The following is a 23,806-nucleotide window of genomic DNA, read 5'->3' as shown; positions in this document are numbered from 1 at the left end:
TGGCTGTGGCTGCTGATGGACACCATCGGCCCCCATGCGCTCGCTGGCTTCTATGTGGGGGAGGGCAGTGGTGTCAGGAAGTCGCCACTCTAGCCTCCGCCTCGCCTTGCCCCGTGGCAATGGCACCCCCCACCCCCTGCATCATCTCATCCCTCAGGATGAGCCCCCTGCCCACCACCCCACCAACCAGAGATCCCCTGGATGTCCCCCAACCCTGCATGGCCCTCACAGGCATTCCCCCCCCAAGCAACATCGAGGTGGCCATGCCGACCCCAGCCACACTCACCCAGTCTGCCATGAGCACTGCAACCATGCCCACCCAGTGGGCCACACCTATCTGGCCCCCCTGAAGCACCACAATGCTGATGCGGCCCTCAATGAACTCAATTCAATGAACTCATGTGGATTTTCTTGTATGCAATAAGGAGTGATTTACGCCTGAAGTACCGTCCACAGACTGGGCATTTGAAAGGTCTCCCCCATTTGAGTCCTCTGGTGTTTCACCAGGTTTGATTTGAAACGGAAATGTTTCTCACAATCAGAAACCCTTTTTCTTTCCTGTGTGAGTCCTCTGGTGCGTCACCAGGCTGGAATTCTGATTGAAACTTTTCCCACAGTCAGAACATTCAAAGCGTTTTGCTCCTGTGTGAGTCCTCTGGTGTATCACCATATTGGAATTCTGACTAAAACTCTTGCCACAAACAGGACACTCATACGGTTTCTCTCCTGTGTGAGTCCTCTGGTGTGTCACAAGGCTGGAAGTATGACTGAAACCTTTCCCACACACAGGACATTCAAAAGGTTTTTCTCCTGTGTGTATCCTCTGGTGACTTGTGAGCTGGAATTTTCTAATGAAACTTTTCCCACAATCGGGACATTCAAAGTATTTCTCTCCTGTGTGAGTCCTCTGGTGTATCACCAGGTTGGAAATTTGACTGAAAGATTTTTCACAATAAGGGCATTTAAAGTGTTTCTCTGCTGTGTGAGTCTTCTGGTGTATTACTAGGCTGGAATTGTGACTGAAACGTTTTTCACAATCAAGACATTCAAAGGGTTTCTCTCCTGTGTGAGTCCTCTGGTGTATCATGAGTGAGTAATTTTTAATGAAACATTTTCCACAAACAGGACATTCAAATGGTCTCTCTCCTGTGTGTGTCCTCTGGTGTATCACTAGCTGGGAATTGTGACTGAAACATTTCCCACAGAAAGGGCATTCAAGGGGTTTGTTTCCTGTGTGTGTCCTCTGGTGATTCGTGAGCTGGAATTTTTTAATGAAACTTTCCCCACAATATGGACACTGATATGATTTCTCTCTTGTATGAGTCCTCTGGTGTTTCACCAGCTGGGAATTCTGACTGAAACTTTTCCCACAAAGAGCACATTCAAATGGTTTCTCTCCTGTGTGGGTTCTCTGGTGTATCACCAGGTGGGAATTCTGACCAAAACTTTTACCACAAAGAGCACATTCAAACAGTTTCTCTCCTGTGTGAGTCCTCTGGTGTATCACCAGGTGGTAATTCTGACTGAAACTTTTCCCACAAAGAGCACATTCAAAGGGCTTCTCTCCTGTGTGAGTCCTCTGGTGTATCACCAGGCTGGAATTGTCACTGAAACTTTTCCCACAATATGGACATTCAAAAGGTTTCTCTCCTGTGTGAGTCCTCTGGTGTTTTACCAGATGGGAATTCTGACTGAAACGTTTCCCACAATCAGGACATTCAAAGGGTTTTTCGCCTGTGTGAGTCCTCTGGTGAATCACCAGGTTGGAATTCCCAGTGAAACATTTCCAACAATCAGGACATTCAAAGGGTTTCTCGCCTGTGTGAATCCTCTGGTGAATCACTAGGTTGGAATTCTTACTGAAACTTTTCCCACAATCAGGACACTCAAAGGGTTTCTCTCCTGTATGAGTTCTCTGGTGTAGCACCAACTTTGAATTCCCACTGAAACATTTCCCACAATCAAGACACTCATATGATTTCTTTTTTGTGTGCATCCTCTATTGTATCATCAGCCCAAAGTTCTGACTGAAACCTTTCCCCACAATCAGTGTTCAAAGAGTTTCTCCCTGGTCTGAGTTCTCTAATGTATCACCAAGTTGCCATGCTCACTACATTGGGAGTACTTGTAGGGTTTCTCTCCTATGTCATAATCATCATAAATGTGAGTTAGCTGCCAGGCATCCAAATATAAATCACATGACCATGGGGATGCTGCAACAGTCATAAGTGTGAAAAATGGTCATAAGTAACTTTTTTCAGTACCACTGTAACTTTGAATGGCCACTAAATGAACTGTTGTAAGTCGAGGTCTATCTGTAATTTATCCTTGAGTTCCGCATACTCTACTTTTCCCAGTTTGAAATCTCTTCTTGATCACCTGCTGGGGAAGGAAAAAAATTGTGTGGTTTTCTGAAGCAAATGGAAAATATTTTGATTTCTGGCTTGATTTGCTTTCCTTTTTAACATTGCTTGTTATTCTCTGTTGTCCGGAGTGCTCTTTCTCTATAAGATTCAAAGAAAAATGTAACTTTATTTTTTTTTTATATAAAATGGTTGCAAAAGATGTGGAAAAAAAAGAAAAAGAAAAACATATACATTAAGGTAAAAAGCAAACATGCCACAATGCTAAAATAACCTCTTACATTAATTATGATTCATTTGACACAGTGAGGTTTGCCAAGATTCAAATGAGGTTCACATTTGCATTCAACCATGTAATTATCTTGTCAACCTGAGTCAATCACAAATTCTTAGTACGGCAATTATTCGATAGAATCTCCGTAATTAAGATCAACACAACATATGGAGCCTTGGTGGAGCAGTGGGCTAATGCCTCCTTAAGTAACACCAGCTGCCTGCAATTAGTGCAGGTTCACATCCCACCAGGCTCAAGGTTGACTCAGCCTTCCATCCTTCCGAGGTAGGTAAAATGAGGACCCAGATTGTTGGGGGCAATTAAGCTGACTTTGTAATAATGCCGCTTGGGGGTGTGTGAAAGCCCTAATAAGCAGGCATATACTTAGAATGAAGGCTACTGCTAAGCTTGTAAGCCTCCCTGAGTCTTCGGAGAAGGGCGGGATATAAATGGAATTAAAATAAATAAAATAAAATAAAAATATAACATAGAATAATAAGAGTTGGAAGGGACCTTCAAGGTCTTCTGGTCCAGCCCTCTGCTCAAGCAGGACCCCTATACCACAGGGGTCTTCAAACTTGTCCAGCTATTCTATTGGTTGATTGCTGTAATCAGGAATAATTTTCTCTTTAGTTCTAGGCTGCTTCTCTCCTTGGTTGGTCTTCATCCATTCTTTCTTTTCGTCCTTGGAAAAATAGTTTGACTTTTCTTTGTAGGAGCCCCTCAAATATTAGAACACTGCTATCATGTCTTCCCTAGTCCTTCTCGTTAGACTCGACTCGATTCTTTAACCATTCTTTGATGTTTTAGCCTCCAGCCTCCTAATTACCAAAGATGCATTTTCTCTTTCAGACTTTACCAATACCTGCAAATGATACTCCATTTAAACAATGGCAGAAAGAGATCTCGAAGTTTATATTGGAAGTGTGGGGGGAAACCAAGAATTAAATATAAATTATTGCAAGAAGCTAAGGAAAGAGGAGGTTTTACTAGATTTGAAACTGTACTTTGATGCTTGTTGTCTGGCAAAAAGAGTGGGTGACTCTCCAAATTAAGAGGTTACTTGAGCTAGAGGGCCATGAATTAAGATTTTGATGGCACGACTATTTATGGTATGATGTGGTTAGGGAATGATATAAAGGCATTTTTTTTAATCATTGACAGCAATAGCACTTAGACTTATATACTGCTTCACAGTACTTTCTAGCCCTCTCTAAGCAGTTTACAGAGTTAGCATATTGTCCTCAACAATCTGGGTACTCATATTACTGACTCGGAAGGATGGAAGGCTGAGTCAACTTTGAGCCTGGTGAAATACAAACTGCTAAATTGCAGGCAGCCGGCAGTCAGCAGAAATAGCCTGCAGTATTGCATTCTAGCCACTGTGCCACCACGGCTCTTTTATGGTGAACATGTGACAAAGAAAAGAAATCTTGGAGTAGGATACACATCTTAATACAGAAGACTATTAAAGTGAATATAAAGATAAAACCAGTTAGTTTTCTTTTAGGCTTAATAGATTAAAAAAAAAACTTGAAAAACAATGGATTTTTGTATTTTAAATTTTGATGATTTAATAAAAGTTTCGTGAAGAAAAAAATACAAATTCTGAGCAGTGCAAAGAGTTATTATGAAATATATCTGGAAATGCTGGGGCTAGATTATACAGATATGCATAGAGAAATATACAAATAAACAAACCTACAAATGTATATATATATGTGGAAAATCCATGCGTTTTCAGCCTGACATATCCCAAAATGGTTACAATCAATTCCACACCTGGAATACTGCATCCAGTTTTGGTCACCACGATGTAAAAAAGATGTCGAGACTCTAGAAAGAGTACAGAGAAGAGCAACAAAGATGATCAGGGGGCTGAAGGGTAAAACATATAGGGAACGGTTGCTGGAATTGGGTATGTGTAGTTTAACGAAGAGAAGGGTGAGGGGTGACGTGATAGCAGTCTTCCAGTATCTCAGGGGCTGCCCCAAAGAAGAGGGAGCCAAGCTATTCTCCAAAGCACCTGAAAGCAGGACAAGAAGCAACGGATGGAAACTAGTCAAGAAGAGAAGCAACCGAGAACTAAGGAGAAACTTCCTGACAGTTAGAACAATTAACCAGTGGAACAACCTGCCTCCAGAGGTGGTTAATGCTCGAACACTGGAAGTTTTTAAGAAGAGACTGGACAGCCATTTGTCTGAAATGGGTATAGGGTTTCCTGCCTGAGCAGGAGGTTGGACTAGATGACCTCTAAGGTCCCTTCCAACTTTATTATTATTATTATTATTATTATTATTATTATTATTATTATTATTATTATTATTATTATTATTATTATTATATGTAGGGGCTTAACTGCAAGATTTGAAGCACCCGTTTTGCCCATGGAAGTCCTCAGCTCCAAGTAAGGGCAGGAAATACTTTCCACAACCACTGTGGCGATGTCCCAATTGAAATAGTCCTCACTTACTGACTACATTTGAGACTGGTGTCTGTGTCACTCAGCAGCCTCATCATGAAGCATGATGTCATATGACAGTGGCAGCTTTCATCTATTCTTCTGCAGTTGTTAAGCAAATCATTGTGGGTTGTTAAAGGCAATTTCACATGACCGTGGCTTGCAAGTTCCTGCTGAAATCTTCTGATTTTGCCTGTCAGAAGCTAGCTGGGAAGGTCACAAATGGAGATCATGAGTGTGGGATGCTGCAGCCATCATAAATGTGCACCAGTTGTCAGAAAAAATTAGTGCAACTCCTTTTCCTGCATCTTCTTAACCACAGGAACTGCTGGCTTGTTCAAGCCACTGAACAACAGCTATGACGACCACAGATTTCTGGACCAGCTATACATCTGCTCTCCCAGTGCCATACATAGTAGCTTTGAAGGCTCAGGGAACAAATGGTAAACGAGGACTACATATATAAACTGATTATCTCTAAAGGTCCTCTATAGCTATTTTGCAGATGATACCACTTTAATGGCAGAAAGTGAAGAAGAACTAAAGAGCCTCTTGTTGTGGGTGAAGAAGGAGAGTGCAAAACCTGGGTTGAAACTTAACATTAAGAAAACCAAGATCATGGCATCCGGCCCTCTCAATTCCTGCCAAATAGATGGGGAAGAAATGGAGGTAGTGACAGATTTTATTTTCCTGGGCTCCAAGATCACTGCAGACGGGGACTGTAGCCAAGAAATTAAAAGACGCTTGCTCCTGGGGAGGAAAGCCATGGCAAATCTAGACAGCACACTAAAAAGCAGAGACATCACCCTGTCAACAAAAGTGCGTACTGTATAGTCAAGGCTATGGTCTTCCCAGTTGCAATGTATGGCTGTGAAAGTTGGACCATAAGAAAGGCTGAGCGCCAAAGAATTAAAGCCTTTGAACTATGGTGCTGGAGAAGACTCCTGCGAGTCCCTTGGACTGCTAGGCGATCAAACCGGTCAGTCCTAGAGGAGATCAACCCTCCTCTTTAGAAGGCCAGATCCTGAAGCTAAAACTCAAATACTTTGGCCACCTAATGAGAAGGAAGGACTCACTGGAGAAGAGCCTAATGCTGGGAAAGATCGAGGGCAATAGAAGAAGGGGACGACAGAGAATGAGGTGGCTGGATGGAGTCACTGAAGCAGTAGGCGTGAGCTTAAATGGACTCCAGAAGATGATAGAGGACAGGAAGGCCTGGAGGAACGTTGTCTATAGGGTCGTGATGAGTCGGACACGACTTTGCAACTAACCACAATAGCTATTTTCACCTGAACCTAGTTAATACATGTATGGGGCACCAAGAGGAAATACTGTGTTTGTTGGCTAGACGTGAAAGTAAAAAAAAATCTAAAATCTCAGATGGCACAATGGCAGATCAGTCCAGTATTATTGCCAAGAAAACAGCAGGTCCACAACAGAACAACAGAACTGAAAGGGACCTTGGAGATCTGATGAACCTGACAACTTTGTCATAGAAAAGGCAGCTATAAAGAGCAACAAACATATTTGGGGGCTTGAGGCTAAAACATACAAAGATGGTTGCAGGAACTGGCTATGTCTAGTCTACAGTATAGAAGGACGAGGGGGTGACAGGAGAGCAGCCTTCCAATATCTGAGGGGCTGCCATAAAGAAGAGGGGGGGGTCAACTTATTCTCCAAGGCACCTGAAGGCAGAACAAGAAACAATGGATGGAAACGAATAAAAGGAGAGAAGCACTCTAGGAAAAAGGAGACATTTCCTGACAGTAAGAACAATTAATCAGTGGAACGACTTGCCTCCAGAAGTTGTGGGCTGTGCGGAAGACTGGACAGCCATTTGCTTGAAATGTATAAAGCAGGGGTCTTCAAACTTGGCCCTTTTATGACTTGTGGACTTCAACTCCCAGAATTCCTCAGCTAGGCATGGTGGCTGAGGAATTCTGGGAGTTGAAGTCCACAAGTCATAAAAGGGCCAAGGTTGAAGATCTCTGGTATAAAGTCTCCTGCTCGAGCAAAGGACTGGACTAGATGACCTCAAATATCTCTTCCAACTCTGTCATTGTATATTCTAGTTCAAGGGTCTTCAAACTTGGCCCTTTTATGACTTCTGGACTTCAACTCCCAGAATTCCTCAGCCAGCCACGCTGGCTGAGGAATTCTGGGAGTTGAAGTCCCCAAGTCATAAAAGGGCCAAGTTTGAAGACCCCTGAACTAGTAGCTTCTCTGCTTCCACGCTGTGGAGGGAACCAAACAGCCTGACTTGCTCCCGGTCTTTTCTCTGACCTGCCCTCAACTCACCTGCCAGCTGCCCCTTCGACCCTGGGAAGAACTCATGAGCCTCTCTGCACGCCACCTCCCTCCCATCAGTGATCCGGATGAGGAAGTTTCTCTGTGCTTCTCCTCGCCTTCCATCCTTTCTAGCAATACAGTACTTGATGGTTTTAACTCCTTTAAGCTCAACCAGAGAGGCCGCTGTTCTACTGTTGGCTTTCCAGTCACAGATGCTGCCTCTCTGACTACAGTCTCCCGATGGGAGGCCAATAAAACAGCCTTGTCTCATCTCTGCCAATGGCATTTGCCAGATGTTTTCTTCACTGATTAGGTGGAATCCAGTCATTTTCAGATTCTCAGCTACCTATCTCTGCAAGCTCAGCCCTGTGAAATAGTGAAATGTGTACTTAGCTTGTGAAGATTAGCTTCATGCTGACCAAGTATATGAAGTTCTTACAGAATTACAGAATATGAATTGGAAGGGACCAAGTCTCAAAGCAGAAAACCCTTTTTGATTCCGGACAATTGGATATGAAATCTCCTCTTAAAAACCTCCGCTGATGTAGCACCCGCAACTTCTAGAGCAGGGATAGGCAACCTTGGCAATTTTATGACTCGTGGACTTCAATTCCCAGAATTCCTGAGCCAGCACTGGCTCAGAAATTCTGGGAATTGAAGTCCACGAGTTATAAAAGAGCCAAGGTTGCTTATTCCTGTATCTAGAGGCAAGCCATTCCACTGGTTCTCAGGGACAAGAGCTTTCTCCTTGGATACGTTTTTGATCAGTCTTGGTCTGTTACTTCTTGTCCTGCTGTCAAAGGCTTTGGAGGTTAGCCAACTCCCTCTTTTCTGGGTCAGCCCATCAAATATTGAAAGACTGCTATTGTGTCACCTCTAGTCCTTCTCTGTGTTATCCAATTCCTGCAACCATTCATCCTATGTTTTATCCTCCAGTCCCGTAAATGTCTTTGTTGTTATTCTCTGCACTCTTTCTAGAGTCTGAACACCTCTTTTGTATCCTGTTGACCAAAACTGTATGCAGTATTTGAACTGTAGTCTTACCAAAACAGTATAATACACCAAGTATAAATCCACCAAGGATCTGGCTCAGCATCCACCAACTTCATCATGTGATCTCTTGACACTATCCCTCAGTTGCTGCAAACTAGGGCTGAATTACCTTTTTAGGCAGTTACAGCACACTGCTATCTCACATGTGTTTCTAGATCCCTCTCACAGTTATTGCTGTTGAGCAAGGTATAACCTTGTCTATAGATGTGCATTTGGCTTTTCTTGCCTAAGTGTAAGACCTTATTTTTCTCACCACAGAATTGCATTTTTCTGGAAAAGGCCCAATGCTTATGTATCCTTCTGGATCTGGTGCTTATTTTCTAAAGTATTGGCAATTCCCCCCAACTGGGTGTCATCTGCAAATTTGATGAATTCCCTTTCAATCTCTTCATCTAAGTGATATATAAACAAACTGGATGTCATGGTTCCGATAAATGAGACAGTTCAAACAAAATGCAAGCACTGTTTATCTAAAAAGTCTTAATAATGAAACGAAACATCGGCACTCATGGAGGGATGGCAGAATCTGAGATCTTCTCCCCCCAAACTCATTGTAACACATATAATCCCCGCCCTTATCTACACGTCAAAAATCACATTATCCAATTAGTTTTACATATGAGGTTTAACTGCCCATTCTGTAAGTGGGCTTTTCTAGTCTCAAAACATCCGCTGTTTCCTCCCAAAATGAAGCAATTTAAAGTAACAGGCTGTCTCTTATATTGTCAGTGCAAAGGTATGTCAATGTTTGCAGCATTGACACTGGGTATTCTATAGGTTGTATTTGAGCTGTTGTCCCAAAGATGCTTTTCAAAATGTGACTGGACTTTCTTAGTTGTTTCCTTGAAAAGGTTTCGCTTCTCATCCAAGAAGCTTCTACAACTTTTTCAAAACTTCTTCAAGGAAAAAAAAATCAAGAAAGTCCAGTGCCCTTGGAAAAAGCTTTTGGGCAACCATGACTGGATGATTGAGAATTTGCACAGATGTTCAAGTTGTTAGAAGGAAATTTGAGGAATCAAATTCCTCAAGGAATTTGTCAAGGACAAAAGAAAAAAAAACAGGATTGGAAGGCCAAGGAAACTTGCAGATTCTGATGAGAAATTCCTTTGAAAGATCGGAAGAAATCCACCAAGGACCTGGCTCAGCACCCACCAACTTCATCAGGAGGCCGCTTGACCTTTCTACAGTCTGAAGAAGCTCAATCAGGAATGGCCTTTGTGGATGAGTAGCACTAGCAGCCAAGACACCACACTTGCAGAAGGGGAACAGGGTAAAAAGGCTAAGTAAGCTATGCTGAAGCTCACAAAAACTGGGCTAAGGATCAGTGGAAAAGAGTATTATGCAATGATGAATCCAGGTTTGATATTTTTATCATGATAGATGATAGAAATGCCATGTGCAGAGTCCCAGCCCTTTTCTCTCTGTGGGTCCTCGAGTTTTTCAGCTCCAGAATTCCCCAGCAATATCTCTTTGGGATAGGAGCACTGAGACTGGTTAGAGATTGTTGCTCCTCATATAAGGAGAAGGCAAGAGAAGAAGTACAAGGGGGTTCAACATTCATCTTTTCCTAACTGTTCCAGGAACTCAGTGCACCAAGCCTGTTTGTTCAGATTGTGTCAAGAATGAGGCAGACAAGTAAAAGGAAAAGTATGCATAGCAAATATATTGGGGAAGTTTGTGGCAGTGACAAAAGCAGTGTAGAATTTCAGATGTAAAGGCTCTTCTGCCTTGCAGGTGACCTTCAGGGAGAGGAGCTATAGGACTATTGAGTTGAGAAGAAAAGATAGTGTTGTGGCCCCGACCCCCGACCCTGTCCTACCCAAGGAAGAGGACTCTGAGGATGATGGGGAGGAACTGGCAAGGCCTCCCTCTCTGGGACCCTCCCCTCTGGCAAGGCCTCCGTCTCCATCTGAAGGCCAACAGGAGCAGCCTGTGTTTAGCCAGGTTGGGAGTGAGCCAGAGCAGCTGCAGCAGATGGAGAGTAGCGGAGATGAATCATGGCTAGATCCCAGAGAACGGCACAGAGCCAAGTGTTTACAGCAGCATAGGAAGAGTAGGAGGGTCAGGGATTAGCTGAGTCACCGAGCCACACCCCACAAGGTACAAAAGGGGGTGTGGCTGCTCTCAGGACTTTGTGACGAACAATAATTTAATCAACTTCTGGTCACATCTTTGGAATTCTGTCAGATTTACTACCTGTTTGAAACCCTGGCCTGAATTCTTGACAACGCTTCTCTACTTTTGTTTCTGGACTGTTTGCTTGTTTGTTTGGACTCATTTTTTTTATTGAAAAGTTTTTCAATACATTTTATCTTTAACAAAACAACCCCTCCACACCCACCCACCCCCTTCCCAACCCAATCCAACCCTCCCCCCCTCCCCCCCTCCCCCCCTCCCCTTCCCCCCTCCCCGACTTCCCAGAGCTAAATACAAGGTATAAAAGTAGAAACAATCATAAACTACCATATGCTAACAACAATGAACTATTAGGTCTATCGCACTTTAGCTCTTATATTTTGAGTAATTGTTTGAACGTTATCTCATTCCAGGGGATGCTTGAGGTAACGAGCCTATTTTGGCTGACTGTTTGTATTTTGCTGCCAAGGCCTTATCAGAAGGCAATTACTAAAGCCTGAGGAATTAACCCTTGCTAGTCGTGCCTGCTAGTCTGTCTGTTTGTACCCGGGGGGGGGGGGGAACAGAACAGAGAGTGTGGTTTTGCACACAGAATCTCCAGTTTTATTTCCAATTCCTGTTGTGATTTCCTTTGTTTTTAGGGGCCTCCTTCTAACCTTCGACAGCTAGTGGGTGCACATCAAGAAGCTGGTACTTTTGTGGTCGCCACCCCTTGGTGGGGAGATGTGAAAATAAGATTGTACAGTAGATGATGTTTCATTTTTAAAACAGCATTGTGTAAGAATCATTAATAGCTTTTGAGGAAAAAAAGGAAAGTGTCATTATTGGGACAAGGTAATGCAAAATTCCTTCCAACACATCTGAGATATTTCTTGTTCTTTCACTTCTCTTCTAGGGCTCCTTAATTTTTTTTTCAAAAATGTATTGTTCAAATAAAGAGAGGATCATTATTTGTAGCAGTGAAATTGACATTTTAGCAATGCAGATGAATGATCCTGATTTTGCTGGGTTTGGAAGACTCCAAAGAATTCCAAGATTGTTCATTTCACCAACACAATTCAAAAAGAAATTTGCTTTTTTTTTTACTGGTCACATTACATGTGATCCCTTTGAAGGACATCCAAGAACCAGGACCAGGCTAGTGGTATGGAGAAACCAAGAGGCTCTTGGCCTGAGTCTCAAGTCCAAGTGACTTTAAATTTAAACATGCACAACATTTCTAAATTCTAGCCAGCGCCCTGCCAGCTGTCGGGATCCGAGACATCCTACTCCTCGGAAGAAGTGGAAGATACGCACAGCCACAAACCTCGGTGCTTGATGGGCGTTGGGAAGAAAGTGGAAGCAAGATATGGAGACATCCCTTCACCTTAGAGATCACGGAAAACCCTCAGCGTTCTTGGGGATGAGAAACCTGAACTCCGTGGCTGCTCCACTATCTTGGACTGCAGCCAGAGAGACATTGAGGGGGAATCGGATGCTGAAGTCCCGGGGATATCAGCTTTGGCAGCAGCCACTGCTTCAACAGCCCCCACTCCCCACCAGCCCGCAACCACTGATCGGGATGGGAGACAACACCATCGGTGGTGAAGGCACCGCTGGACGCGAAATTCAGGAGGGAGTCGCAGCACTTGGGGTTATTCCTAACCCAAGTCCTGAGCTACATGGAAGAGTATGGACGAGACATCCCCAGCAACAAAGCCTGGATCCGTGTTGTGCAATCCACTCTGGACTGGGTGACCCCAGACTGGATGGTGAACCTGCATGATTCCGATAAAGCTCCACAACTTCAACCATTTCATGTCCTCTATGAGAAGGTGATTCGAGAACCCCCCTGGCTGACCGGAAAGCCTGCGAGAAAATCAAAACAGTGAGGCAGGGCAGGCGTCCAGTAGCTGAATACACACAAGAATTCCAGGCCATCACCAAAAAGCTGAACTGGCTGGAAGACATACTCCTTAGCCATTTCAAAGACGGACTAAACTATGGCCTGTATGATGCTTGTCTGCCTAGGGGAGACCCATGCCAACTCGATGAATAGTATGTCCTAGTTGAGGAAGCAGAAATCGATCTACTGAAGAGACACCGCCAAGGAAGACCATGGGACCGCTCGCCTCCTGAGCCGTCACGCGAACCAGCAAAACCACCGGCCACAGCCAAGAAATCAACAGGATGTTTCAAATGTGGGAGAGAGGGCCATCATGCCTTAGAGTGCCGCTTGAAAGTCTCTCCATTCAACCCAGACCAATCACCAGCGAGGAAATCGGGGAAGTCCCCAGCCAAGTCACGAGAGCCCGCCATGAGGCTATAGAGTCCCCACCATCTGCCATGCATGGGCAGGGAACTCTGGCCTACACCTCAGGGGTGGCGGATACCTCAGACAACAACTCAGAAGGTGAACCCCTGGTAAGTGCACCCATCACTTCTATCCTCAAGACAGTGACTATATTAGCCCCCTCCATGCCCAAAGCTGTCAAAGTAAAAGCCTTAATAGACTCTGGCTGCACCTGCTGCCTCATTAGCCCAATGCTAGTGGGGAACCTGGGCATCCTGGTGAGGAGGCTGAGACAACCAATTTCATTCGGCCAGTTAGATGGGTCCATAGCAAGGGAGGTACCAGCTATCCTAGCCACTTTACCAATCCATCTATCCCTGGGGGACCATGAAGACGACATATTTGCCCAATGATCCTGGGGTTGGAGGAATGGCTAAAGAGATGGAGCCCCTGGGTAAATTGGAGGATGGCAGAGCTCAATTTCCTGGAGGGGGATCGTGCAAACTTAACACCCTAAAGGCCCCCACCAACCCTAGTAGAGGAGAAAGCATCAGTGGGAGAAGAGAAAAGGTTACCAGAAATACCAGAAGAATACAGGGACCTTGCTGAAGTCTTCAGCGAGGAATGAGTGGATGAGTTCCCTCTTCACTGACCCATGGAGTGTGCTATAGAAATCAAACCCAGGGCAAAACTCCCAAAGCCCAGATTGTACTCTATGAGTCCTAAAGAGACGGAGATGGAAAGATTCATAAATAAAAACCTAGAAAGGGGATTTATTGAACCTACCAAACCCAAAGCGGCCACCCCAGTCCTCTTTAGGGAGAAGGACGGCACTTTGCGTTTGTGCGTGGATTACCGTGCCCTGAATGCAATCAGTGAAAGTAATTTAATTAATTTAATTTAATAATTTGATTTCTATACCGCCCTTCTCCCGAAGGACTCAGGGCGGTGAACAGGGCAATACACAATAAAAATCGAATACAAAAATTAAAAAACCATTAAACATCATGCCCATAAAATCAATACAATCAAAATCAATCAAAGTAACCTGTATCCCCTACCTCTCATGAAGGACATGTTATCCCACCTATTGAAAAGAAGGATTTTTACCAAACTAGACATAAGAGAAGCATACTAATGTGTTAGGATCAAGGAAGGGGATGAATGGAAGACCTCATTTAATTGTCCAATGGGATGCTACCAATTCAAAGTTTTGCCGTTCGGACTACAAGGGCCCCCTGCAGTATTTAAGCAATTAATCAATGAAGTGCTAAGGGAGCACCTATTTAAGGGGGTCCTGGTTTATTTAGATGACATCCTTATCTTCACTGAGTCCAAAGAGGAGCATGTCTACCTAGTCAGAGCAGTTTTTAAAAAACTGTGAGCTGCCTACCTATATGACAAGTTATCGAAATGCGAATTCTACCAGGAAAGAATAGACTACCTGGGGTATCGCATATCCCCACAGGGCATCCAAATGGACCCTGAGAAATAACAATAATCAAAGTTTGGATGGCCACTGGTCTCCAAAGCAGTAACGACCAGCCTCTCCTTCTCTTCTGTCATCACTTGCAGTCTCAGGTCTCATTGGTGTCCAAACCCCTTTCCCATTTTCTTTATTGTTAAATTCTGAATTTAGCAACCCCAGCAACTTTCTCTCTCCTCACTCTCTCTCTCGCCTCTGCTCAGGATATCCCCCCTGCAAAAGCAAGCAGTAAAATTCCACCTTCTCACTCTCTCTCCTTCATAGAAAGGGATCAGCTAAAACATCAAAACCCTGTTCAACTTCACCTGGTCTCTCTCCAAAAAAAGCAACAGAAACCACTGCCCCCTTTCTTTCCTCCTTTTTCTTTCCTTCCACCCGATCAACGCCCACCTTGCCCAAAACCAGCAGTAGCTGTCTGAACTTCCCTCTCCCCGGACAGGCTCCTGCAAAGCCTTTCAGCCAGACCTGCTACACTTGATATTTTTATATAGCCCTGTAAGAGATTCAGAGGCTTTGAGATCATTGCAAGGGTTTCCAATTCCTAACCATAAGATGAGACATGATAAAGGTGTGTACTAAAATATGACACCAAGGAAAGAGAAAAAGTGATTAAATATAATTTTACTATTTTAAAGTTCAGAAATATTGCACACTAAATTCAAAGTTACTTGGAGACTGAGACTCAGCCCGAGAGCCTCTTGGTTTCTCCATATGCCTGGCGTGGTCCTGATTGTTGGCTGTACTTCAGCAAAGGGATCACATGCAATATGACCTATTTCAAAAAACCTTTAATCTTTCTTTTTGAACCATGTTGGTGAAATGAACAATCTTTGAATTTTTGGTATCTTCTAATCCCAGCAAAATCAGGATCATTCATCCGCATAGCTAAAATATTACTTGCGCTGCCAGAAACAATGTCCCTATCTTTATTTGAAGGAATTTTTCAAAAAAATTAAGGAGCTCTGGGATCGAAGTGAAAGAACAAGAAACGTTTCCCATGTGTTGGGAAGACAGCTTTGCATTACCCTGTCCCAATGTTTACAGAAATGCTGACACTTTCCTTTTTTTCTTTCTCAAAAGCTGTTGAAGGCTAACAAGGAGGACCCTAAAATCAAAGGAGATCAACAACAGGAGTTGCAAATAAACCTGGAGATTCTGTGCTCAAAAATGCCTTTTCTCCTCAGCTCAATATTCCTATAGCTCATCTCCATGAAGGTCACCTGCAAGGCAGAATAGCTTTTACATCTGAAATTTTACACTGCTTTTATCACTGCCCCAAACTCCCACAATATATTTGCTATTCATATGGTTTCTTTGACTTGCATGCCTGACACAATCTGAACAAACATGCTTGTTGCTGAGTTCCTGGAACAGTTAAGAAAAGATAAATGTTGAACCCGCTTGTACTTCTTCTCTTGCCTTCTCCTTATAAGAGGAGCAACAATCTCTAACCAGTCTGAGAGCTCCTATCCCAGAGTGATATTGCTGGGGAATTCTGGGGCTGAAAAACTCAAGGACCCACAGAGAGAAAAGGGCTGGGACTCTGCACGTGGCATTTCTATCATCTATCATGATAAAAATGCAAAGAACACTCCCAAAAAGATTTACAGAATTGCACAAACTTCTGCAAAAGTAAATACCCAGTAACTTCTGCTGCTGATGGCTAGATAGCCATTAACAAACAAATCTGTTCCTTTTTTTAAAAAAAAATTCCTTCCCGTCTAATACGATCTCGTATCTGATTACAAGAAATTCGGCAAATTCTTTATACTCAAATTAGTCAACTTCTTAGCTGGACTTACAATGGACTTACAATGGGACATTAGAAATGAAATTCAAGCTTTCTCTACACTACTCACTTGGGGCTACATGTCGGTTTCTCTCCTGTGTGAGTTCACTGCTGTCTCACTAGGCTGGAACTGTTACTGAAACATTTACCACAATCACAACATTCAAAGGGTATTTGTGAGTCCTCTGGTATGTCACCAGGTTGGAATTCTGGCTGAAACTTTTCCCACAATCAGGACATTCAAAAGGATTCTCTCCTGTGTGAGTCCTCTTGTGTCTCACCAGGCTGGAACTGTTACTCAAACCTTTACCACAATCAGGACATTCAAAAGAATTTTCTCCTCTGTCAGTCCTCTGGTGTGTTACACTATGATGCAGTGGCAAAAACAGCCAATGCAATCCTAGGCTGCCTAAACAGAGGCATAGAGTCAAGATCACGTGAGGTGTTAGCACCAATTTATAATGCTATGGTAAGACCATACTGGGAATACTGCATCGTTTTGGTCACCACAATATAAAAAAAATGTTGAGATTTTATAAAGAGCAAAGGGAAAGCAGTAAAGATGATTAGGGGGCTGGAGGCTAAAACATATAAAGAATGGCTGCAGGAACTGGGTATGTCTAGTTTAGTGAAAGGAAGGACTAGGGGTGACTTGTTCCAATACTTGAGGGGGAAAGAAGAGGGGGGGGTCAACTTATTTTCCAAAGCACCACAAGGAAAGACAAGCAGTGGATGGAAACTAATCAAGGAGAGAAGTAACCTACAACTATGGGAAAATTTCATGACCCTGAGAACAATTAGCCAGTGGACCGGTTTCCCTTCAGAAGTTGTGGGTGCTCCATCAGTGGTGGCTTTTAAAGAGACGGGACAGCCATTTGTCTGAAATGGTATAGGGTCTCCTGCTTGAGCAGTGGGTTGGAATAGAAGACCTGTAAGGTTCCTTCCAAATCTGTTACAAGCCTCCAGTGATGGAGCACCCACAACCCTAGTTTAACAGCAGGCAGCACCAGTGGACTTAAAGTTGGGGAGGGAAAGGATTTGCAGCAGCAGCAGCAGCTGACATGCTTCAGCTGAGTTGCTTCTCTGCAAATTCGGCAAATTCTTAGTACCCAAATTAGTCAATTTCTCAGCTGGACTTACAATGGGACATTAGAAATGAAATTCAAGCCTTCTCTACACTCATCACTTGGGGCTACATGTGGATTTTCTTCTGTGTGGTAAGGATGGAATATTTGCAGAAGAACCATCCACACTCAGGGCACTTAAATGATTTTTCCATGTGTACAAGCACATGCATTTATAAAACCTAGCATTGAACCCTTTCCCCCAGTCTGGACAATCGTATGGTTTTTCTCGTCTGTGAGTCCTCTGGTGTCTCACCAAGTCTGAATTCAGGACTGAAACATTTTCCACAATCAGGACATTAAAAGGGTTTCTCTCCTGTGTGAAACCTCTGGTGTTTCACCAGACTGGAACTGTTACTGAAACCTTTACCACAATCAGGACATTCAAAAGGTTTCTCTCCTGTGTGAGTCCTCTGGTGTGTCACCAGGTTGGTATTCTGGCTGAAACATTTACCACAAACAGGACATTCAAAGGGTTTCTCTCCTGTGTGAGTCCTCTGGTGTGCTACCAGGCTGGAACTGTTGCTGAAACCTTTACCACAATCAGAACATTCAAAAGGTTTCTCTCCTGTGTGAGTCCTCTGGTGTGCTACCAGGCTGGAACTGTCACTGAAACCTTTACCACAATCAGGACATTCAAAGGGTTTCTCTCCTGTGTGAGTCCTCTGGTGTGTCATCAGATGGAAATTCTGACTGAAACCTTTACCACAAACAGGACATTCAAAGGGTTTCTCTCCTGTGTGAGTCCTTTGGTGTTTCACGAGCTGGGAATTCCTAATGAATCTTTTCCCACAATCAGAACATTCAAAAGGCTCCTCTCCAGTGTGAGTCCACTGGTGTGCTACCAGGCGAGAATTCTGTCTGAAACCTTTACCACAATCAGGACATTCAAAAGGTTTCTCTCCTGTGTGAATCCTCTGGTGCATCACCAGGCTGGAACTTTTACTGAAACCTTTACCACAATAAGGACATTCAAAGGGTTTCTCACCTGTGTGAGTCCTCTGGTGTGTTACCAGGCTAGAACTGTTACTGAATGCTTTACCACAATAAGGACATTCAAAGGGTTTCTCACCTGTGTGAGTCCTCTTGTGTGTTACCAGGGTGGAACTGTCACTGAAACCTTTACCACAATCAGGACATACAAAGGGTTTCTCTCCTGTGTGAATCCTCCGGTGTCTCACCAGACTGGAACTGTTAGTGAAACCTTTACCACAATCAGGACATTCAAATGGCTTCTCTCCTGTGTGTGTTCTGTGGTGTGCTACCAGGCTGGAACTGTGACTGAAACCTTTACCACAATCAGGACATTCAAAGGGTTTCCCTTCTGTGTGAGTCCTCTGGTGTGTTACTAGGCTGAAATTGTTACTGAAACTTTTACCACAGTAAGAACATTCAAAGGGTTTCTCTCCTGTGTGAGTCCTCTGGTGTGTCACCAGGGTGGAATTCCGGCTGAAACATTTTCCACAATCAGGACATTCAAAGGGTTTTTCTCCTGTGTGATTCCTCTGGTGTGTTACCAGGCTGGAATTGTAACTGAAACTTTTACCACAATAAGAACATTCAAAGGGTTTCTCTCCTGTGTGAGTCCTCTGGTGTGTCACCAGGGTGGAATTCTGCCTGAAACGTTTCCCACAATCAGGACATTCAAAGGGTTTCTCTTCTGTGTGAGTCCTCTGGTGTGTTACCAGCCTGGAATTGTGAATAAAACCTTTACCGCAATCAGGACATTCAAAGGGTTTCTCGCCTGTGTGAATCTTCTGGTGTCTCACAAGGTAGTAATTCTGAGTGAAACATTTACCACAATCAACGCATTCAAAGGGTTTCTCTCCTGTGTGAGTCCTCTCTTGCCTCATGACAATGGGAATTTCCAATGAAAGTTTCACATAATCTGGACACTCTTACGTGTTGTCAGTCCTCTAATGTATCACCACATTGCCATGCTCACTAAAGTATTTACCACATTGGGAGACTTTTTATGGCTTCTCTCCTATATGGGTCTTCTCTTGCATAATCAGTTATGATTTGCAAGTTGTATTTTTCCCACAGTAAGCATGTATATTGAGCTTTTCCACCACTTATACTCTTGAGGAGGTCAAAAACATGTGTGATCCCTTTTTTAGTTTTTTTAATTAAAGCCGCTTTTTTCCACCCAGAGCACAGCTTGCGTCACTGTCTGCCCTAAGTGGCTCTCCAACTTTTTCCTATCCAGTGATTTCCAGATATTTCCCTCTTTTACTGAATAATCTCCCTTGACTTTTCATGTAATGTATCCTTGAGTTCCATATGCTCTACTTATTCCAGCTTGAAATCTTTCTAAGTTTTCTCTCTTGTCTATCAGCTGTGGAGAAGGAGAATGGTGTGTCTTTCTGAAGCAAATGGAAAATATTTTGATTTCTGGGTCGATTTTCTTTCAACGTTGCTCCTTATTCTCAGTTGTCCAGTTGCTCTTATTGCCATCCTCTTTGCCTATAGGATTTAAAGAAAAGTGTAATGTTAATTGTTTATGAAATTGTTGTAGGAAATATGAAAAAAAGAAAAAACTATCCATTAAAATAACAAGCAAACATGCCACAATGTTACAATAACCTCTTACATTAATCATGATTCATTTGACACATGGAAGATGCAAGGCCCTGCCTCAGCTGAATCTGTGAAGAAAGCAGAACTCTTGAAGCTGGCAGCATTCCAAAAGGAACTTTTATTGAGAGTTAGTGAAAACAAGGGAAGGCAGGCAGGATCTGAAGTTCCTGCGTGAAATCGTTAGGCTAAAACCCATTGTTTAAAACCCCTCCCAACTGCCAAGTCCATAGGAGCCAATTCAGAGGTGGGAAGATATTGTGTGAGAACTCCGGGGGGGGGGGGGGGAGACTGCAAATAAGATGTTCCCAGGCCTCTTTTCTTTGGTGAGGAGAAGCAGATGGCCTCAGGCAATTCCCTCCCCCTAACATTCCCCAGACACAACAAAGTAAAGAGGAACACAGTTAACAAAAGCAAAGGTAAAGACATCACAGGAGATCTGCCAAGGTCCCCCTCCCATCAGAAGGGCAGTGTCCCAGCAGGGATCTATAGGGACCTGGCAGAAGACTACCCAGATCCAAGTTCACGTATCCATTCATTCATGAAATTCTCTTGTTGATTTGGGCCAATCACAAATTCTTAGCACTGCAAAGGGGTATCATCAAATATCCTGGGAAGCGAGGGGATAGATTATACAATTGTAGATATATGGATACAGAAATATAAATACACACACCCAGAAACTGTATGAATGTGGAAAATCGATGTTTTTCAAGCCTGAAAAAATGCCCCAAAATGGTGACAGTCAAATCTTCTGAGATAATTTCAGAGATGTGGGGCTTAATGAATGAAATGATGCCTAAAGACTGTGTAAGATTTGAACCACTCGTTTTGCTCATGGAAATCCAAATAAGGAGAGAAAACATTGTCGACAACCACTCTGGTGACACCCCAATTTAAGCAGTCCTCACTTACTGACCACAATTGGCATTTGTCAATACTGCCTCCCACTCGATCCATAGTTGAGGAAAGCAGACCAATGGGAGGCACAGAGGAGGTCAGAGGCAGCCCCACCCATCCTCAAAATGAACAACTGGACAAGAATAATTTAACCAGCTGCTTGGTGAAGATGTGTTTGTCAGGAACACCTGCTTTTTTTGATGTGCACCTTCCCAGCTATGCCAGATCCCGTCTCTTGGACTTTGGACTGTGTTTTTCAATTCAGAACATCAGATGTTTCTTGCGGACTTTGGACTTGACTCAATCACCATCAGATGGATTTGTAATTGGCTGACAAACCGCACCCAATGGTTAGTCCTTAATGGAACTACATCTATATGGAGTGCTGTAAGCAGTGGGGTACCTACCCCAAGGCTCTATCTTAGGCCCACTATTCTTCAATATTTTCACAAACAATTTAGATGAGGGAATAGAAGGGGAACTTATAAAATTTGGAGATGACACTAAGATGGCAGAAATAGCCAACACCCAGAAGACAAGCTCAAGATACAGAAGAATCTCAATATAGTTGAACTCTGGGACCCTATCCAAAAAACTAAAATTCAATAGAGAAAAAAAATAGGTTTTCCTCTTAGCCAAGAAAAAGCAAATGTCAGGGTACAGAATAGGTGGAACATGGCTCAATAGCAGCAACTGTGAGAGGGATCTTTGTTACATATTTTATGTTATATGTTATGAATATATCACAAATATAGGTTATGAATATAGAGGGCTGTAATGCAACCATAGTTAGCCTTTTCTTGAGATCATATTGGGGAAACTCAGGTTGCTGGAATGTGTGTACTACTGATAAGGAAAGATTCTGAGTGCATGAATGAACAATTGATTGTTCATACCAGGTGGGCCATTAGTGGGCGTAAGGAGTGTAGGAGGTTTCACTTTTTTATGGAGTCTTGGACCAAAGCATGAGGATGTAAAGTTCCTGATATGGCTGGGGCAAGATTGCCATACACATGGATTCTGAGTAAACAAGCTGGGTATAAAGAGAAGACTGGGATGAATCAGACCCCACATTTCGAGACAGCTTTGTTGCAGCAGGGGACACCATGAATCTGCTTTCCAGCCCACTCTAACGTAGCCTGATCACCTGTGTTGAGAGAATATGTGAGTATTGTGTAAATGAGTAGCCTAGTTGGGCAGCAATACTTACAGCAACCTGAGTAGCCTTGTTGGGAATAACTTACTGTAGTAAAATAACGTTAAGATTAGACAAATATATGTATAAATATTGAAGGAGAGTGCAAAAGTTGGGTTGAAACTTAACATTAAGAAAACCAAGATCATGGCATCCAGCCCTCTCAATTCCTGCCAAATAGATGGGGAAGAAATGGAGGTAGTGACAGATTTTATTTTCCTGGGCTCCAGGATCACTGGAGATGGGGACTGCAGCCAAAAAATTAAAAGATACTTGCTCCTTTGGAGGAAAGCCATGGCAAATCTAGACAGCACACTAAAAAGCAGAGACATCACCCTGCCAACAAAAGTGCATATAGTCAAGGCTATGGTCTTCCCAGTTGCAATGTATAGCAGTGAAAGTTGGACCATAAGAAAGGCTGAGTGCCAAAGAATGGAGGCCATTGATCTATGGTGCTGGAGAAGACTCCTGCGAGTCCCGGTCAGTCCTAGAGGAGATCACCCTGCTCTTTATAAGGCCAGATCCTGAAGTTGAAACCACCTAATGAGATGGAAGGACTCACTGGAGAAGAGCCTAATGCTGGGAAAGATTGAGGGCAAGAGAAGGAGGGGACAACAGAGAATGAGGTGGCTGGATGGAGCCACTGAAGTAGTACACATGAGCTTAAATGGACTCCAGAAATTGGTAGAGGACAGGAAGGCTTGGAGGAACATTGTCCATGGGGTCACAATGGGTCGGACACGACTTTGCAACTAACAACAACAACATGCATCAATATAAAGGAACTAATTAAACATACATGCCTTACTTTTTGTCCAAATATCAAAAGAATAAAAGAACTACTGGAAAACTTCACTTGAGTGTCCTGAACTCAGTTTTATGACATCTTGAAGTTTTAGTGGACAATCACTTAGATGTGAGCCAACACTGTGATGCAGTGGCCAAAACAGCCAATGCAATCCTAGGCTGCCTAAAGAGACGCATAGAATCAAGATCACGTGAAGTGTTAGCACCAATTTATAATGCTATAGTAAGACCATACTGGGAATACTGCATCCAGTTTTGGTCACCACAATATAAAAAAAGTGTTGAGATTTTTATAAAGAGCAAAGAGAAAGCAGTAAGGATGATTAGGGGGATGGAGGCTAAAACATATAAAGAATGGCTGCAGGAACTGGGTATGTCTAGTTTAGTAAAAGGAAGGCAAGGCCTAGGGGTGACATGTTTCAATACTTGAGAAGGCAAGAGGCAGGGGGTCAACCTGTTTTCCAAAGATCCACAAGGAAAGACAAGCAGTGGATGGAAACTAATCAAGGAGAGAAGTAACCTACAACTAAAGAAAATTTTCCTGACCCTGAGAACAATTAGCCAGGGGAACGGTTTGCCTTCAGAAGTTGTGGGTGCTTCATCGGTGGTGGCTTTTAAAGAGACGGGACAGCCATTTGTCTGAGATGGTATAGGGTCTCCTGCTTAAGCAGTGGGTTGGAATAGAAGACCTGTAAGGTTCCTTCCAACTCTGTTACAAGCCTCCAGTGATGGAGCACCAACAACCCCAGTTTAACACCATGCAGCACCAGTGGACTTATAGTTGGGGAGGGAAAGGATTTGCAGCAGCAGCTGACATGCTTCAGCTGAGTTGCTTCTCTGCAAATTCGGCAAATTCTTTGTACCCAAATTAGTCAATTTCTCACCTGAACTTACAATGGGACATTAGAAATGAAATTCAAGCCGCCTCTACACTCATCACTTGGGGTTACATGTGGATTTTCTTTTTCTTTTTTTATTGAAAAGTTTTAAAATACATTTTAAAAAACATAAACTCCCTCCCTCCCCCTCCCCCCACTTCCCCTCCCTCCCCCTCCCCCCCCCGACTTCCCAGAGCTGAAT

At 43.4% G+C, this 23,806-nt stretch overlaps 1 protein-coding gene across 1 annotated transcript; it reads right to left on the bottom strand.

Annotated features, from left to right (window-relative positions):
- Positions 1–1,071: 1,071 nt before the first annotated feature.
- LOC308664097 (uncharacterized protein) lies at positions 1,072–19,422 on the bottom strand. The gene is made up of 2 exons (XM_081321097.1): positions 18,320–19,422; positions 1,072–2,504 (listed from the first exon to the last, which is right to left on the bottom strand). The coding sequence occupies exons 1-2, from the start codon at positions 19,098–19,100 to the stop codon at positions 2,323–2,325; spliced, it is 963 nt and encodes a 320-aa protein (XP_081177223.1). The 5' UTR covers positions 19,101–19,422; the 3' UTR covers positions 1,072–2,322.
- Between the last annotated feature and the right edge of the window lie 4,384 nt (positions 19,423–23,806).

The sequence above is a fragment of the Vipera berus genome (assembly GCF_964194415.1).
Source record: "Vipera berus genome assembly, chromosome: 2".
Taxonomy (NCBI): Eukaryota; Metazoa; Chordata; class Lepidosauria; order Squamata; family Viperidae; genus Vipera; species Vipera berus.
The sequence above is the reverse complement of the archived record's forward strand: the minus strand, read 5'-3'. Positions and strand labels throughout refer to the sequence as shown.